General features: G+C 42.6%; 1 protein-coding gene and 2 pseudogenes across 11 annotated transcripts; all 3 read left to right on the forward strand.

Annotated features, from left to right (window-relative positions):
• The first annotated feature begins 1,481 nt into the window (after positions 1–1,481).
• Positions 1,482–17,655, forward strand: LOC111293607 (UMP-CMP kinase 3-like). Of its 11 annotated transcripts, none has more exons than XM_089743728.1 (15): positions 1,482–1,594; positions 2,282–2,344; positions 2,472–2,523; positions 2,616–2,733; positions 3,203–3,359; positions 3,522–3,602; positions 3,720–3,827; positions 3,917–4,002; positions 5,311–5,364; positions 5,540–5,597; positions 5,847–5,988; positions 6,979–7,015; positions 7,200–14,718; positions 14,814–14,898; positions 14,994–17,655. In XM_089743728.1, exons 2-9 carry the CDS (start codon positions 2,318–2,320, stop codon positions 5,312–5,314), a joined length of 633 nt encoding a protein of 210 aa, XP_089599854.1. In that variant the 5' UTR covers positions 1,482–1,594; positions 2,282–2,317; the 3' UTR covers positions 5,315–5,364; positions 5,540–5,597; positions 5,847–5,988; positions 6,979–7,015; positions 7,200–14,718; positions 14,814–14,898; positions 14,994–17,655. The 11 variants fall into 11 exon arrangements, with proteins under 11 accessions (XP_089599854.1, XP_089599856.1, XP_089599857.1 ...); XM_089743730.1 differs by having other exon boundaries at positions 5,540–5,573; XM_089743731.1 differs by lacking the exon at positions 5,847–5,988 and having other exon boundaries at positions 5,540–5,573.
• Positions 14,600–17,655, forward strand: LOC111294861 (uncharacterized; annotated as a pseudogene).
• Positions 15,682–17,655, forward strand: LOC149515109 (uncharacterized; annotated as a pseudogene).
• Positions 17,656–17,842: the final 187 nt, after the last annotated feature.

A 17,842-nucleotide genomic window follows, 5' to 3' on the forward strand; every position in this document is an offset into this window, starting at 1 on the left:
CAGACAGATGGTCGAGCACCTTAGTACAATTAGTAGTAAAATTTTTCATGTAAGATCGAATATTTCTTAGGTCGGATCAAATTTTTGCTTACAAACGATCAAATGCACTATTCAATTTGGATTTTAGGTGTGCCATCAATTGTTGTACATCCATGCCAATATCAAAGCTCTAATACTAATTTTGCAAGCTCAAAATTAGTTTATGAAAGCTTATAGAAATTTTCAAAAAATACAAAAGAAGAACTGGGAATGAGCTTAGAACAAAGAAGAATTCTATTGGAAGAAGCTAAGATTAAAGGATTAGAGAAGACAAGAATTTCAAAAAGAGAGAGAATTCATTTCATTTTCCATATAACTGCATAATGCCTGATAATATCCCATAGCCTATGTTGGACAAACAACTTCTAGTTGTATCCGAGATTCTCAGATAGCAGCAGCATCTCATTCTTGTATGCTCTAGCAACATACTAACAAATGCTAACAAAAGGAGATAAAGGGCCTGGAAAACACAGGCTTGAACAAGCAAAATAAAATAGCAAACCAAAACCAACAATCACAAGTTCGATTTAACTAAGCCTGTAACACTATGATTGCTACCATTGTCATTTGGTGCGACATCGAGCGATTTGAGGGAAGTACGAAGAGATGACGGGTGGAGAAAGTTCTTTGCCTTGGGGAAAAATGGAAAGATGGAGAAGGATGAAGGGGAAAAGTTAAGAAGTGAATTCAATTACTGAATATAAATACCTAGCAAGTGTCTTTTGATATTGGATATGTACCTTCGATAAATTTTTTATATTATTAAATTTACATTTTTGATAAGGTAATAATATTATCATATATATTGGGTACTATTTTAATTTATGAAAATGCATATCCACTAACAAATAAGTGTATGAAAAGACTTAAAAATAATCTTTCAAAAACTATTTAAGTAATTTCATATGAAAATTTTTTTGTAGTAAAAAATTAGGTGTATTAAGCAAAAGGAAGATGCAAATAGAAGTTTTTTTTATTAAGGGTTAGTTTAGTTTTGTTGTTATGGTTTCAAAAAATTTAGATAGAAAGTACGTTTAAAAAATGTGATGAAAAATTGATATTACTCTGAAAAAATATTTTTAAGTAATCAAAATGTCTAAAAAATAAAATATTAAAAATATAGAGATAATAAAGTAATTTTTTATTTGTTTTTCACCACAAAAACACTTTTTAAGAAAAAAAATTTATTTGAGTTGAAAAATTAAAATTTTAAATTGAAAAGCCAAAATTTATTTGTTACTTAACATTGTGTAGGTGTTTGTGAATTTATATAATATAAAATATTAATAATTTCATTCAATTTTTTATAAAAATTTATTTCTTAAAATTTATATTCATAAAAAATGTTAATTATATTTTTTATTTTATTAAATTTATATATAATTTTTATTAAAATATTAAATATGACACCGTAATTTCTTCTTTTTTTTTTTTTTAATGATTTTCATGCGGTGTCGTACTGTCCTATTTTAGATGGCGAGGTCTATTTAAAAGTCACGTCTGCCTTTTTGATCAATTTCTGTCCGTTCCCTCCCTTCTCTCCTTCCTCTACAAGGTAAAGCTTTCCCTTCTCTCTGTCTCTCTGTCTTTCTCTGTCTCTGGTTTCTTCATGGTGATTTTAGTTGCAGCCATACTTGGCCCCAAGCTATTTTCTGATTTAAATCTTTGCAATGGAGTTGATCAGCTAATTTTGATTTGAATTGTTTAATTTTTATGGTTGTTTAATCACGTTTGACTTTAATCTGGAATTTATCGAATTGGCGACTTTAACTTTTATTTTTACTGTTTTAAAGTCTGCATCTCTATATATTTCATCTACTTTGTTTGCAAATTTACCAATCTAATCATAAATTTTGAATCTGTATGTGGAAAATGAAACAAATCATTGCATTTTATAATTTATTTGGAAGGTTTTTGATGCGAAATGATGGATGTGTTCCTTTTCTACTATATTAGAATGATTTATTTGCAGTAAATTATATTTGTATTTGCTTATTCTTTTTTTGCTTCTTTTGGATTTATTCAGTTTAAACGTGTAGGCTTTAAGTTAGTTTCTTTTTACTAATTTTAAACTTGTGTGGAAATTAAACAGATAATCGCTTTGTATTTGGAAGGTTTTTAATGCAAATGATGAATTTGTTTCATTTCATATATTTTAAGTGTGATTTGTTTGCCCTAGTTATGTATTTGTATTTGCTTATTCAGTTATTTATGTTTTTTTTTTTTTTTTTTTCTAATGCAGTTTAAACGCAGAGGCTTTGAAGACAGTATTTTACAAATGGGAACTGCAGATACCGCCAACAAGGTAATACACGTGATGGAATTTATTCTGTTGATGCATTTGTTATTAAAATGAGGGAAAAAGGAATCCTTTGCCATGGAATCATTTTTCTCAGATAACATCAGCTTATGAATAAAGTACCTAAATGCAGGACTTAACTTTTAGCTTGGCTGAGAAAAAACCAAAAGTGGTTTTTGTTTTAGGTAATCCTTTTTTTTTCTTTGCTTTTGTTGTGACTGTTATTAGTTTGGATTTACCTTTCTCAGCCAGTTAATTTTGTTGTTGATTTGATAAGGTGGTCCGGGTAGTGGGAAAGGTACTCAGTGTGCAAAAATTGTCCAACACTTTGGTTACACCCATCTGAGTGCTGGAGATCTTCTCCGAGCGGAGAAAAACTCTGGTTCTGAAAATGGGTATGACATATCTTCCCTGTAAAAGTATGACATGCATTCATTTCTATCTGAAGTCTAGACAGATTTGAGATTAGCATCTTTTTATGAAATCTGCGAATTTTTTTTTTTGTGTATAGGATTGAGAAAAACGTTGCTGCTGATGATTGATTCTCCTCTTTATGTGTCAATAGTTTCTGCACATCGTGTATAGTTTGTTCCTTTCGAGATCTGTTTAGATATTCCAAAATACGACTGTTTACATGAGGATTATTGACTGTTTTAAGTTAAACCTTAACTAGCTATCATTTAGACAAAAATAACTTGTATCCTTGCTAGTTTTCTATAGGCTTGTTTCCATCATCTATTCTATTTAAATTCTAATGGCACATCACTGTTGGATTGCTGAAACTGAACTGCATGTTTTCCATGTTTGTTATTCTTTATTGTAGTTTTGTACTAATTGAATGTGTTATTTTCATCTGGTCTGCAGTATCATGATTCAAAACATGATGAATGAAGGAAAGATTGTTCCTTCTGAGGTGACAATTAAACTTCTTCAAAAAGCAATGGTGGAAAGTGGTAAAGACAAGTTCCTTATTGATGGTTTTCCTCGTAATGAAGAAAACCGTGCAGCATTTGAAGCTGTTGTAAGGCTATTAATCTTTGTTCCTACATTTAGTATTCATTTTTTATGTCCATGTGCATTTGTTTTTTCTAGTCTTCTCACCATCATTCATTTAGGTGTTCTAACTAAAGCAAAGAGTTTAAAATGATTTCTCTAACATGCTGAAAATTTGGTGGCTCTGCAGACCAAAATCGAGCCAGAATTTGTTCTGTTTTTTAATTGTCCTGAGGAAGAATTGGAGAGGCGAATTCTGAATAGAAACCAGGTTAGATGATTTCCTCTCTAATAGATATCCATTGGTTGAATTAGACAATTTCCTTGTTTCCTCTCTCGTGTCATTTTTTTGTTCTTTAAACTATTTTTCATTTTCTCGGTAATGAAGGGAAGAGAAGATGATAACATTGAAACAATAAGGAAGCGATTTAAAGTGTTTCTAGAGTCCAGTCTTCCTGTAATTGAGTATTATAAGGCCAAGGGCAAGGTTCAAGAGGTGAAATACTGTTCCACTGAACTGTTTTGTTGTTTTTTGAATGATTTGAGTGTTCACCTCAACTTAAACGTTGTTGTTTTGGCCTTTAGATTGATGCTGCAAAGCCCGTTGAAGAGGTATTTGAGGCCGTTAAAGTTATTTTCACCCCAAAAGTTGAGGAGAGTTGTTGGTGTAGGTGTGTTATCCTCTAGGTGCTCCTTTTGCTTGAAAAAAACCTAGGAATCAAGATTTGATGTATTTGTAGATATTATAATATAATGTAAAATTGTGAGGTGTATTTATAATTATCTTGATTGATGCTATTGATTAAGGTTTACACTCTGTTGTCATGGAATTAAGACTATTTTGTGAATTTAAACATTAAAATAAATGGTTAGTAAGATCATTTAATTGATCTCTAGCCTCTACTTTGGTTATCATCTTTGCATAAGAAATTGTAATTAGTATTATAGAAGCTTTTAAAAGTTAGTCAACTTTTTTTAAGCATCCATTCCAATCATAGTTGCATTGGTCATAGTATGTTATTAAATAGATGCATTTATCACAGGAACAAAAAGGATGCCTATTTGATTGAAAAGATGAATAGCATGGTATTTTCAAAGTTAATACATGAAGCCATATCTCAGGGAAAGTACTATTATAGTTATCGGTACATTTTTATGTGAAAGAAATTATCATAGTAAAGAAACAGGACACCGGTGTATTAGAAAAAGTACGACACAAAAAAGTTACTAATCCATGTTGCACCTTAGGCTTTAGGAGAAGAAATTCTGTCTCACTGAAATTAGAGATTAGTACAAAAAAAAAGGTTATGGAATCTTGCAAATATGGAAGATAAAATGTCTATTCTAGGTCTTTCTCTAATTTGCGTGAAACAATAAAGTTACTCGTCCATGTTTTACCTTAGGCTTTAGGAGAAGAAATTCTGTCACACTGACATTAGAGATTCGTACAAAAAGCAAGGTTATGGAATCTTTTAGTATGAAAGAAAAAATGTCTATTCTAGTTTGTTCTCTAATGGAATGCCAATTAAATGTAAAGAAAAGAGAATAACAATCTGATTGAGGAGATGCTAAGCATGGTAAGAAACTCGAAAAAGAGTCTCTAAGCATTCCGAGATTTAAGTTGAAATTTTTGCTGAGATATCCAGTGCTGTTAAGAACTCAAGAAATATATACTGCTTTGAGCAATTTAGGCCTCAACAACTGATCTTTGAAGTTGATAAATAAGTTGTTAAGATCTTTAGGATATCTTTGGGTTTAATTAGTATCCAGGAGGATGATTTGAATTTTTTTCAACACATTAATTGTGTATGACAGAAATTGCTTTTGTATAATTGCTAAATAAAAAGTATTTTATATTTGAGGGTTTCAGAGCACTAAACAATTGTTTGATTAGTTAACATAGCTTCTTCAACTTGTAGAATGCAACCATCTTGGTTTGCATCTTAGACTTTTAATTGATATAATTGTGCAATATGCAGGTAACTGCCTTGATGTTGCAACTCTACCAGAGATGAAAGAGTAAATAAATAGAGGTAACACATCTATCTGCAAATGATACTGACTAACAATTCGTGGTTTTTTTTTTTTTTTCTTGTTTTAAAGTATCTTTGATTTGAACTTTTGTTATCCTGCATACTTTTTCTCAGTGATTTCTTCCCTCCAGATGATATTACAGTTTGATTTGTATACTGTACTTTGCTTTTGCAGGGTTTTGTGTTATTTGGCATTTGTTTTAATGCTAGTGAGTTATCATTTATGTGATGAGGTTCATACCTCTTCATTCTTGTCATTCTGCTATTATTCTAATAACACTATCAATATTATAATATTAAAATTAGAATAAATGCTCCCATTTCTCCAATTATATGCCTGGTTCTTATTCTTTGCATGCTAAGTTCCCACTTTGAATGCTTCAAAGTTGTTATTCTTATTCTTTGCACATTAAGTTGCCACAGTGAGTGCTTCAAATCTGAGATTCTTATTCTGTTCACTTTAATCATCATGGCCTGTGTAGCCCCCTCACAATGGACAAACAGCGGAATGTAATATGTTCTTGTTGTCATGATTGAAGATGCTAAAATTTGGCAATAAGTGGTTCATCACCTCATTGTTTGCTGCTTTATCCTTTTCTTGATGTGGAGCTCGCCTCTCTTTTGGTAATACACTCAAATATATTAGCAAGTTGGACATGTGTTAATTATTATTTTATTACCATAGAACATGCACTTCCTTCTACATTAATAAAAAGATCCACTTTTACGACATAAATTATTGTTTTTTTTTGTGTTTTTATTTATTTATTTAATGTTTTCAACTCAAAAACTTTCAAGAATCCAAGACAACTTCAAAATCTTGAACCATTAGGGCAAAGCAACTACAGACTTTTCATTGGTTGGCATTTGCACAACTGCTAGTATCTTTTATAAGATTCAAGCTAGATAGAACGTGGTGTGGTTTTATGTCATTTAATCAAATCTATCTTCCTGAACAAATATCTATATTCATGTGAATTGAAGTAACAATCCTGAACAAAAAAATAAATAAATAAATAAAGAAGTAAATTATAGAGAGAAAGAACTAGGAGATAAAAGTCACATTGCCAATAATAAATTTATTTAAGTTCTGGCACTTTGATGATGATTCCCAACACTCCTGGTGTAATTCATAAGTACATGACATTGAAACCTGCAATTCCATTTCCGAACAGGGGTTAATCCTGCAATTCCATTCTATTACCCGAGTCAAATTGTGTGTGCTGTGCTACCATCCATCTCATTCTTTGAATTTTATCTTTTTTTTTTTTCCCGGATGATGGTCTACTGTAGTAAATAGTAATCAAACCTCAAAAGTAGTTGCAAGTTTCAACCTTGGTGAGTGAAAATGTATGACTCATGTTTGAGGATGGAAAGAGAGATTTTTTTATGAAAAATCTACTCTCTACTATAGGAGCTTTACTCATGACAGTTTACTGTAACATATCCTCCCCCTTCCCCCTGGCCCTGGTTGCCTAAGGCATGTTATTTGTTGCCCTTGCCCTCTAAGATTCACCTTTGGTTGATGTGTTCTCTTACAAACCTTTTTCTTCTTGTTCATCTTGATTGTGCTATTGTTTCTGCATTCTGATCCCGGTCTGCACTTCTATGCAGGAGCTCCTCACCTAGTTTCTATGCCCTTGGCACTTCAGTATGTCCTTAACTTCATTCTCTCTCTCATACACATGCGCATACACACGCACAAAAGCATGCATGCGTGCACACATATGCCACCCACCCAATTAGACCCACTAAAATATACATAATATGCATTCAACACAAGCACAATGTCACGGTCTGTGCCTTCCTCATTCTGAAACCACGCCTCTGTGCAGCACCAAGACTACTCGTAGTCGAGGTCAGCTTTCCCTCAAGTCTAATTTTCCTTGGACAGCTTAATTTCGATCCTTCAAGCTGCTTACTCAAGAGTCTCTTCTGGCTTTGACCCCGTAGGGTTGCTCATTCTGAACTCTATAGGGAGGAACCCAACTCTCGTCACTCATCAGCCCACGATTCTCAAAGTGGCCCCGAGCACCCATCTTTGCCCGTAGGGCTTAAGGTCTCGAGCACCGACCCACGAATACCTGTGGGGCACATAGCCCCGGTTCTCATGATATTATTACTTCTTGACATGGTGAGAACCCAACCCCATGCCCGCTCGTATCGTACGCAAACTCTCGTATCAAGTTTACGCGAGTGCCACACTTAAGCTAGTCAGCAGCCAAGTCGGAGCCTCTAGGCTCATCTCATCCCACGGGACTCGGTTCTTAGGGCTTAGGCCCTTAGCTTCTATGTAGACTGCCCGCACGCATGATTGACACCCAACATCATGCTAGTCCCACAAGGGGGACTTGGGTGGACTGCCCCAGCTGCAACACACCTCTACCGATTAGCCACAAGGGTCTAGCAGCGTGCCTGCCTGCTAGCCCGCACATCCCTCAGGCTCGATGGCGTCCCTCTTTCGCAAACAGCATCTTATGATCCTTCGGCTCAAGGAGGGGAAACCGAGGGGCATAGCGAATTTTACCATGTAACCCCATGGCTCAACGCAAAGGCGCGATACGAGATCCGTCGGCCCCAACCGTCCCCGGGTTTATCATGACCCGAGGAAACATCGTGCCACGCGCGTGACCCTACGATGCCCGCCCACCTAGACACCACTAGTGCCTAGGAGTAGCTCACTTGAGATTAGCTAGGCCCTTGCCTGCCCGCTAGCCAAGGGGGTGGTGGAGAGCTGACACCAGTCATCCCTCTATAAAGAGCGTAAGAGATTTTCCCAATCTCCTACCAGTAACCGTAAGATTGTCTGAAATAGGGACACTTTTCTCTCCAGCCATCTCAGGGCCTTTCTCCGGCTAACTTAGGGCCCCATAACCTTCCTCTTGGTCACCATTATTCCTTGATTCTACTCGTTGCTCCACCAATCCACTCGAAGGTGCCTGTGTCACGGGCTCCGACCTTAGACTCAGAATCCGTGCGGCCTTAGGCTTGGAATCTCCTCCTTTGTGCCGAAGTCAGCTTAAAACACAAGCGTGCGGGCACTAGAACAATGGGAAGGGCTGATTACGCAAGTTAAAGAGAAACAGGATGAACAAGACAGAATTCTGAAAATGCTCTTGTATTCACTGAAACAGAAGTGTTTGATGGTGTACAAATGAGGGTGGAGCAGCCCTCTATTTATAGTTGAGGCTCCAGCTACAACTTAATGGCATATCCCTAGAATAAAGGCTAAAATCATGGGATTACAATCAATCAGGATGCTAACTCCTGATTTTCAGGGTCAACCAAATCTGCCAGGATGCTGCTGCTGATCCTGTCTGGTTCTAGAAGCTTCCCTTGCGTGTCCAGCACCTTGGGCCTTTCTGGATGTGGTGTGGGCAGCTTGTATGCCAGGCCTTGGTCTCATGGGCTGGCCTGCAAGTCGGGCGGGCGTTCTGAACTCGTTTACTAGGCTTTGCGCACAGATACCCGCCAGCACGCCTGGTCTGCGGGCCTCAACCCCTGGCTTGCCTGTTGGTCTGCCTGATGTGCCTGGCGCGCCCGCCCAGGGCGTGACATTCTCCCCCACCTGATTGCGCAACGCGCTCGTTGCGTCTTCTGCATGGTACTGCCTGATCTGGTCCCCGAACTGCCATAAGTCCTCTGCTGGTTCCCAGCTCGCCTCACTATCTGGAAGTCCCTTCCAGCGCACCAAGTACTCTTGTCTTGGTTGATAGTTCTTCCGTCTCACCTCCCGGTCAGCCATGATGCTGTGGGCCTCCTTCTCATATGAGGCCCTTGCTCCCAATGGCGCACGCTTTGACTCTGCCCGTTCTGGATCTCCCTTATCCTCATGGAACGGGTTGAGCATGCTCACATGGAACACCGGGTGTACCCTCGGCTTGGGTGGCATATCCAGCTTGTAGGCAACCTTGCCTACCCTCTTGACTACTCGGAAAGGTCCCTCATACCTCCGCACTAGGCCTTTGTGCAGCCCCCTGTGGCGCACAATGGAATGCAGCTTCACCAACACCAAGTCTCCAACCTGGAACTGCACGTCCCGCCTATTCTGGTCTGCCCACTTCTTCGACCTCTTGGCCACCTTGTGTAGACAAACTCTGGCCAAGTCAGTTTGCTCCTGCCATGCCTTGGCAAACTTGTATGCTGCTGGATTCGGCCCTGTATAACCTGCAGCAATCGAACCGGGTGTTAGTGGTTGTTGCCCTGTCACAACCTCAAATGGGCTCTGGTTCGTTGCCTCGCTCCTTTGCAAGTTGTAGGAAAACTGTGCAATATCTAGCAGCTTTGGCCAGTCCCTTTGTGTGGCACTCACATAGTGCTTGAGGTAGACCTCCAATAGTCCATTTACTCGCTCTGTCTGCCCATCAGTCTGCGGATGCATGCTGGTGGAAAAGTTCAAGTCTGACCCCAACAGCTTGAACAACTCAGTCCAGAACCTACCGGTGAAACGCCCGTCCCGATCACTAACAATGGTCCTCGGCACTCCTTAGTACTTAACCATGTTCTTCAGGAACAATCGAGCTGCCTCCTCGGCTGGGCACTCCTTGGTTGCTGGAATGAAGATTCCATACTTGGAAAACCTGTCCACCACTACCATGATGCTTCCAAACCCTTCTGCTTTGGGTAGACCGACTATAAAGTCTAGAGAAACACTTTCCCATGGTCGCTCTGGCACTTGCAATGGCTCTAAGAGACCCCTTGGTTTCTTGAGCTCCACCTTGTCCTGTTGGCACACAAGACAAGTCTTCACATAGGCCTCCACATCGTCCTTCATGTGCGGCCAGTAGTACCGGTCCTCGATCAGCGCCAAGGTGCGGCTCACTCCGGGGTGTCCAGCCCACCTTGAATCATGGCATTCTTGCAGAACTTCCTTGCGGAGCTTCCCGTGCTGCGGCACAAACAGTCTACTGCCCCTAGTGTACAGCAAGCCATCCTGCAACCAAAACCGCCTAGTCTTACCTTGCTGGGCGTACTCTATCAAAGCCTTGGCTGTAGGATCATGCGTGAGTCCCTCATTGATGCGTGGCACCAGTGACCCCTCTGGTTGGCTAATGGCAGCAAGGTTAGCCTTTCTGCTCAGGGCGTCTGCCACTAGGTTCGCCCGTCCTGGCTTGTACTCCATCTGGAAATCAAATTCTGCAAGAAAATCTTGCCATCTAGCCTGTTTGGGGGACAGCTTCTTCTGCGTCTGGAAGTAGCTGGTCGCCACATTGTCCGCCTCACCACGAACCTCGACCCCAACAGGTAATGGCACCAAGTGCGCAAGCAGTGCACCACTGCAGTCATCTCCTTCTCTTGGACCGTGTACTTGCGTTCAGTCTCGTTCAGCTTCCTGCTTTCGAACGCGACTGGACGTCCCTCCTGCATCAACACGCCCCCTATGGCAAAGTTTGATGCATCCGTATGCACCTCATACGGCTTGGCATGGTCTGGCAAGGCCAAGACTGGCTCCTCGGTTACAGCCCGCTTCAACTTATCAAAGGCTTCCTGGCACCCTGTGCTCCACTCCCATGCTCTCCCTTTCTTGAGCAAGTCAGTCAATGGCGTGGCTATTGCTGAGTGACCTTTGATGAAGTGCCTGTAGTAGTTAACCAGCCCAAGGAACGATCTCAACTTAGTGACCTTGGCTGGCGGTTGCCACTCCAGGATGGCGTTTATCTTGCCTTCATCCATGCTTATCCTGCCACCTCCCACTACGTGGCCTAGGAACGGGATCTCCTGCTGGGCGAATGAGCACTTCTCCCTCTTGACAAACAGCTTGTGCGCCCGCAACACCTCGAACACCTGTCTCAAGTGGTCTACATGCTCTCCCAAAGTTTGGCTGTAGATCACAATGTCATCCAAATAAACCACAACAAACCGATCAAGGAATGACTAAAGTACCTTGTTCATAAGGGTGCAGAATGTTGCTGGGGCGTTCGTGAGTCCGAAAGGCATCACCAAGAACTCATACGAACCATACCGAGTGACACATGCTGTCTTTGGCTCATCTCCCTCCGCGATCCTGACTTGATAGTAGCCCGACCTCAAATCCAACTTGGTGAACCACCTTGCGCTTCCAAGTTGATCGAACAAGTCCGCAATGAGTGGGATGGGGTGCTTGTTCTTGATGGTCAGCTTGTTCAAAGCCCGGTAGTCTATGCACAGCTGCAACGACCCATCATGCTTGCGTTGGAATAGAACCGGTGCACCATAGGGTGCCTTCGATGGCCTGATGAAGCCAGCATCAACCAACTCTTTGAGCTGCTTCCTTAACTCCTCCAACTCTGGTGGAGACATTTGGTAAGGGGCTCTGGCTGGTGGCTTGGCCTCGGACACTAGCTCGATCTTGTGGTCCACCTCCCTCTTAGGTGGTAGCTTGCTAGGCAGCTTTGCGGGCATCACATCACTAAAGGTCTTCAGCACCTTTAGCACCTCTAAGGGTGACTCGGTCTCCTTCTCCCTTGGCTCATCATATTTCATGGCTGCCAAGAAGGGGTCTTCTTGTCTGCTTACCGCCTTGGCAAATTGGATGGCTAACACCACCCGTGACCCAACTCCAGACCTTCTCCTCAATGGTACTAGGCATTGGCACCGTGCATCCAAGATGCAAACACAATCGGCAAAAGGCACAAGGAGGGCGTTAATCCGAACAAGGAAATCCAACCCAATCACAAACTCATAGTCGTCAAGGGGTATTACCTCAATGGTCTCCTTGCCTTTCCAGTCTCCAAGCTGCAACTCCACTCCCCGTGCTACTCCAATGGCTGGAACTTCCTTGGAGTTCACCGTCTTAATGGTACCGGTCCCTTTCTGCACCTTCAGTCCGAGCTTCCGGGCTCCATCACCTGAAATAAAAAGATGTGAGGCACCTGTGTCCACCAGTGCGCTAACCTTTTGACCTGCAACCATCAGATCCGCAAACATCAAGCCCTTTGGCTTGCGGCTCCCCTTACTTTGGACAGCATTGAGCACCAACGACCCAAGCTTTGCTGCCCCTGACTCTGGCTCCTCGTCAGGCTCTTTGTCTACAGCAACCAGCTTGCCCTTCTGCGGGCAATTGCGCGCTATGTGGCTTCTTCCACATAGGTAGCATGCTAGTGGTTCTCGGTCCCCTTGTGCTTTCCACTTGCCTGCTGGTGGCTTCCTCTCGCCATCCTTGGTTGAACGGTCTCGGTCCCCATCCTTGGACTCCCGGTCACGGTCCCCTTGGACTGCTTCTTCCGGTCCCTATCGTCCCTGTCCTTACCCTTGGGCTTGGTAGACTCGAACTTGTTCAGAGACTTGAACTCTATCAAGGCCTCGGCAGTAGTCATGGCTTTAGCCAAGTCATGAACTCCCCTCCTTTGTAGCTCATGCTTCACCCACGGCTTCAGCGCATCCATGAAAGCAAAAAAGGCGTCCTTTTCGCCTAGATCTGAGATCTGTAGCATTAGTTCAGAGAATTTTTGGACATACTCCCTTATGTCCCCTTGCTGGCTCAGCCTGCGTAGCTTTGCCCGCGCCTCATCATCGGCATACTCCGGGTAAAACTGTTCTCTGAACTCCTTTTAGAACTCTGCCCAGGTTCCAATCTTGGCGCTCCCACGCCAGACATCATCACACCTGCGCCTCCACCATAATAAGGCTACATTAGTGAGATACATAGCAGCGGTGCTTACCTTTATCCTCTCGTCTTGCATGCCCATGGCCTGGAAGTACTGCTCCATACCCCAAAGGTAGTTGTCTACTTCCTTGGCCGCCCTAGTCCCCTTGAACTCCTTAGGCTTGGGGACATCCAATCTGGATTTGGACACTCCAGCAAACATGCCATTCCCAATGGCAGTCTTGCAAGTAACGAGCTCACTGGCAAGCTCTTCCATCCGCTGGCGCATGGCTTCCATGCCATCGCGCAAGGTCCGCACTTCAGCCTCCAAGGTCTGATTCTTTCGGGTGAACACGTCCAAGCCTTTGTTGAGAGCAGCTTCCAGCTCACTTTGGATCTCCTCCCCCATGGAGTCTAGCGATGCAATGTGAGTCTCTACTTCCTCAAGCTTCTCCCCCATGTCGCCTACGGTCACCTCCACTTTGGCCAGCCTACCGTCCATGGTAGACCAGATATCTCTAGAACTGGCTTTCTTGCCTCTTCCACACCCATGCTCCTGGGCCTCTGGTTGTTGGCTAGCAACGTCGCTTTGGGATGCCATCTCCTCAATCACGATCTAACCTGCACAACACAAACACGCAGAATCGAACTTGCTCTGATACCAACTGTCACGGGCTCCGACCTTAGACTCAGAATCCGTGCGGCCTTAGGCTTGGAATCTCCTCCTTTGTGCCTAAGTCAGCCTAAAACACAAGCGTGCGGGCACTAGAATAATGGGAAGGGCTGATTACTCAAGTTAAAGAGAAACAGGATGAACAAGACAGAATTCTGGAAATGCTCTTGTATTCACTGAAACAGAAGTGTTTGATGGTGTACAAATGAGGGTGGAGCAGCCCTCTATTTATAGTTGAGGCTCCAGCTACAACTTAATGGCATATCCCTAGAATAAAGGCTAAAATCATGGGATTACAATCAATCAGGATGCTAACTCCTGATTTTCAGGTTCAACCAAATCTGCCAGGATGCTGCTGTTGATCCTGTCTGGTTCCAGAAGCTTCCCTTGCGTGTCCAGCACCTTGGGCCTTTCTGGATGTGGTGCGGGCAGCTTGTATGCCAGGCCTTGGTCTCATGGGCTGGCCTGCAAGTCGGGCGGGCGTTCTGAACTCGTTTACTAGGCTTTGCACACAGATACCCGCCAGCACGCCTGGTTTGCGGGCCTCAACCCCTGGCTTGCCTGCTGGTCCGCCTGATGTGCCTGGCGTGCCCGCCCAGGGCGTGACACCTGCACATGGCTTTGACTGAACTGGTTAGCTGGTCCCAGGGCACTGGCGTACTGCCTCACACTTTACCTGCGTATCTTGGGGTTTAGGGCTCAGACTATCCACGCACAATATCCCAAACATATTCCCATGCTCAGAATGCCCGCACATTGCTTCCACTGATGGCACCCGCCGGGCTACTTGGCTTGAGGGTGCTTGACCACTGTCCCGAACTTACCTGCGTATCTTGTGATCCAGAGCTCTCACTGCCTGCACAACATATTAGTAACATGTTCCAATGCTCCAAATGCACGCCCACATCTCTTGGAACCACTTTCCCGCCAGCTTGGTCTCGACCGCTGCTCAACTCAGGGTCAGTCATGGCAGGACCAAGGCACACCAAGGCCTGACCATGACACAACGTGTACATGACCATGGGCATAGTTATATGAGTTTTGTGATGGTTGCAGCACCAGGCAGAACGCAATCATCCAAGTCTATTTGGTTCTGGGGACACTGATCTGAAGAAAGGTAATGATTAATGCACCATTATTAGCAAATGGGCAGTGCCTGAAAAAAGAATATATCTCATGCTTAAAGGTGTGCTCTTTCACTGTGTACTCTAGATGATGAAGGGAGTGGAAGTTAACCTCAAACCAGAGTTCATCCCGGGGTGCAGCACTTTGTTCTAGGGATATGATAAAAAAACAGGTATAACTGATACATCTTATTTGAAAATAAATAATTAACTGTTCTAGAGAATTTACTTTGTGCTTGAAGCCTTTCCGTTTTGTTGTTTGTTGTAGATGGTGCATCTACTTCTTGGGAAAACATGGCAAGTACAAAACAGAATTCATCTTGGGCTACTGCTGGTGGTGATCAAGTTGGTAGTTAGGACAGTTGGAATAAAAGCTGCTCGTAAGACTGACTCTGGCAGTAGTGCATCTTATGCTTGGGGTAAAGCTATAACCTGTAGTGGGGATCCATCAGGTGCTTCAAAAGACAGTGGGGGCAACTGGGATCGAGCAAAACTTAAATTTGGAAATCGTGCTGATTCCTTAAATATGACCTCTTAGAAGAATGATAAAAGTATAAATGCTGCTAAAGCCAGTTCGAAAAACTCAGAAAGTTGGGATAAAAGAAGGAATGTCACTCAAAGCTCATCTGGTGCATGGGATAATGCAACTGCTGAAAAGAATAAAGTAAATTTGTGGGGCAAAGGTAAAGGTGTAAGTGCTAAGTCAAGTATTAGCGAGGGCCATTGGAACAATAATTCTTTAGGGTAAAACCAACAGGAAACTTGGGGTAGAAAGAAGGATGCTAGTGGTAGTGAAGACAATTCTTGAGGTTAAGCTGCAGAGAAGTGGAGCAATAAAGATGGTTCTGGTGGAAGCAAGGGAAACTGGGGCAGTTCAACACTTGCAGCAGAAGATGCCGAGGGAGGCTGGAGAAGTGCAGGTAGATGTTTGGCCTAACCAGAAGCAGTGAAAGCTGATGAATCAAGTGGCTGGAAGAAAGCCAATGATTCCAGTGAGAATCAAACTATGAACTGGGATAGCAGGAAAGATACAAGTGAATGTACAACAGGTTGAACTAAAGGTGGATCTCAGAATCAGTCTGGTGGCTGGAATAAAGGAAATGTCGCTGATGGAGGAAGTTCTTGGGGCAAACAAGCTGGAGGTTCATCATGGAGCAAACAACTTTGGGGATCTTCATGGGGTGAACGACCCTGTGTAAATGCGGAGGATGATTTCAAGGGATGGAAGAAACAAAATGATGGTTGGAATAAGCCAAGTTCTGGCAGGGATCAGGCATCTGGTGGTTGGGACAAGGGAAAGATGGGAAGTAAAGATGCTACAACTCTTCAGGATTCTGGTTGGGATAAGAGAGGCAATTGGAAATCCAAATCTGGTGGAGCAAGACAGGATTCTAATTGGGCTAGGAAAAATGATTCGCACTTGGGATCTGGTGAAGCAATGCAATATTCTAGTTGGGGAAAGAAAACTTATTGGAAGTCAGGATCTGCAGATGCTAATCAGGACTAAAACTGGGGTAAAAAATGTAGTTGGGGTGTTGGAAGCGTTGATTCTGGTTGGGCAAAAAAGGGCAGCTGGACCTCTGGATCTAGTAGTGCAGGCCAGGACTCAGGTTGGGGCAAGAAAAGCAACTGGAATTCAGGATCTGGTGATGCAAACCAGGATTCCGGTTGGAAACAGAATAGTGATTGGAAGTCCGGAAGCAGAAATGAAGAGCAAAAGAAGCCTTTTAGTAATAGGGTTAGTGGTGGAAGTTGGAGGGGAGGTTTTGATGGTAGAGATAGTTCAGATAGAGGCTTTAGACGTAGGGGGGATACAGATAGTGGAGGTTTTCTGGGTAGAGGTAGATCAGATAGAGGTGGCTATGGAGGACGAGGGAGATCTGACAGAGGAGGATTTGGCAGTAGAGGAGGTGATGGAGGAGGCTATGGTGGTAGAGGACGTGGTAGGAGGGTTCAAAATAGGGGGAACAATGGTGGTGATTCTTGTGAAAATAAGCCTTTCAGCTGGAACAAAGAGGCAAACAATAGTGAAGGTTGGAAAAGTAATGATGAAGTGAAGTGTAACCAAGGCTAGAATGGTGGAGCAGGTCCCGAGGATAGAGCTAAGACTTGGAATCAATCAAGTGCTGAGCAAGGAGGCCAATCTACCTGTTGGAATCAATCCAAAGATGCAAAAGGTTGTGGCTGGAATAAAGGCACCGGGGTTCAACTAATGAAGCAGGTGGGGATCAGGATAACAATTGGAAGTTATCTAATTCATCTGATGGTACCGAAATGGTCTGGCTGGAACCAGTCAACCGGTGGCAAGGAAGTTAAAGAAAGTAACAATCATGGATGTGGATTGGATAAAAGTTTAATTACTCCTGCTGGAGGGTGGGATGATCAAGGATCAGGCTGGAACTGAGAAGCTGGCTCTGGAGATCAAGCTGGGATTTGGAATCAATCAAATGCTGCTGATGAAGGGCCTTCGTCCTGTCGGATTGAGTCAAAGGATGTAGAAGAAACTAGTGGAAATCAAGATCCATGGGGTAAGGCAGCATCAAGTTCATGGGGACAAGGGAGTAGTAGTAGCAAGGGAGGATGGTCATTATCTTTGAAGTAGTTACATCTTGCTTACCGAAGGTTTTCAGTGCTGTAGATACTTTATTTTGTTCTGTTTTCCACAGTTAGGTTCTAAAGCTGCAATGACCTCTTGAATGGTTGCCACGTGTTATTTTCAGGCATTAGGCGCGCTGACTAGTGAGGACTTGTTTTCTGTAGTTACAGCCGACTTAACGTTTATGTTACTTTCAGTCAGTTATGCTAGTATTCGCCTCTTGTGCATTTTGAGCTTGTCTAGGGCTCCTTGGGCATGGATGATGCTCAAAATACAACGTGTAGAATTTCGGGGTTTAATATTTTCACAAAGTCGGAATGTTTTCCGTTTTCTATGTTTTTTTTTTTGGATTAAGCTTTGATGAAAACAACTAAAATATGATTTATCTGAGTTTTTTTGTTTTTTAACAGAAATAAATTGACAGGTTTGAATTATGAACAACCACCATCAAAATAATCTTGGACTAGGGTTTGGTGTATTGGCGGTGAAGAGCACGAACATTAATATTTGAGTGTTTTTTA

This window comes from Durio zibethinus, chromosome 14, assembly GCF_047325235.1.
Source record: "Durio zibethinus cultivar Kanyao isolate XHJ-2024 chromosome 14, ASM4732523v1, whole genome shotgun sequence".
In the NCBI taxonomy this organism is placed as follows: Eukaryota; Viridiplantae; Streptophyta; class Magnoliopsida; order Malvales; family Malvaceae; genus Durio; species Durio zibethinus.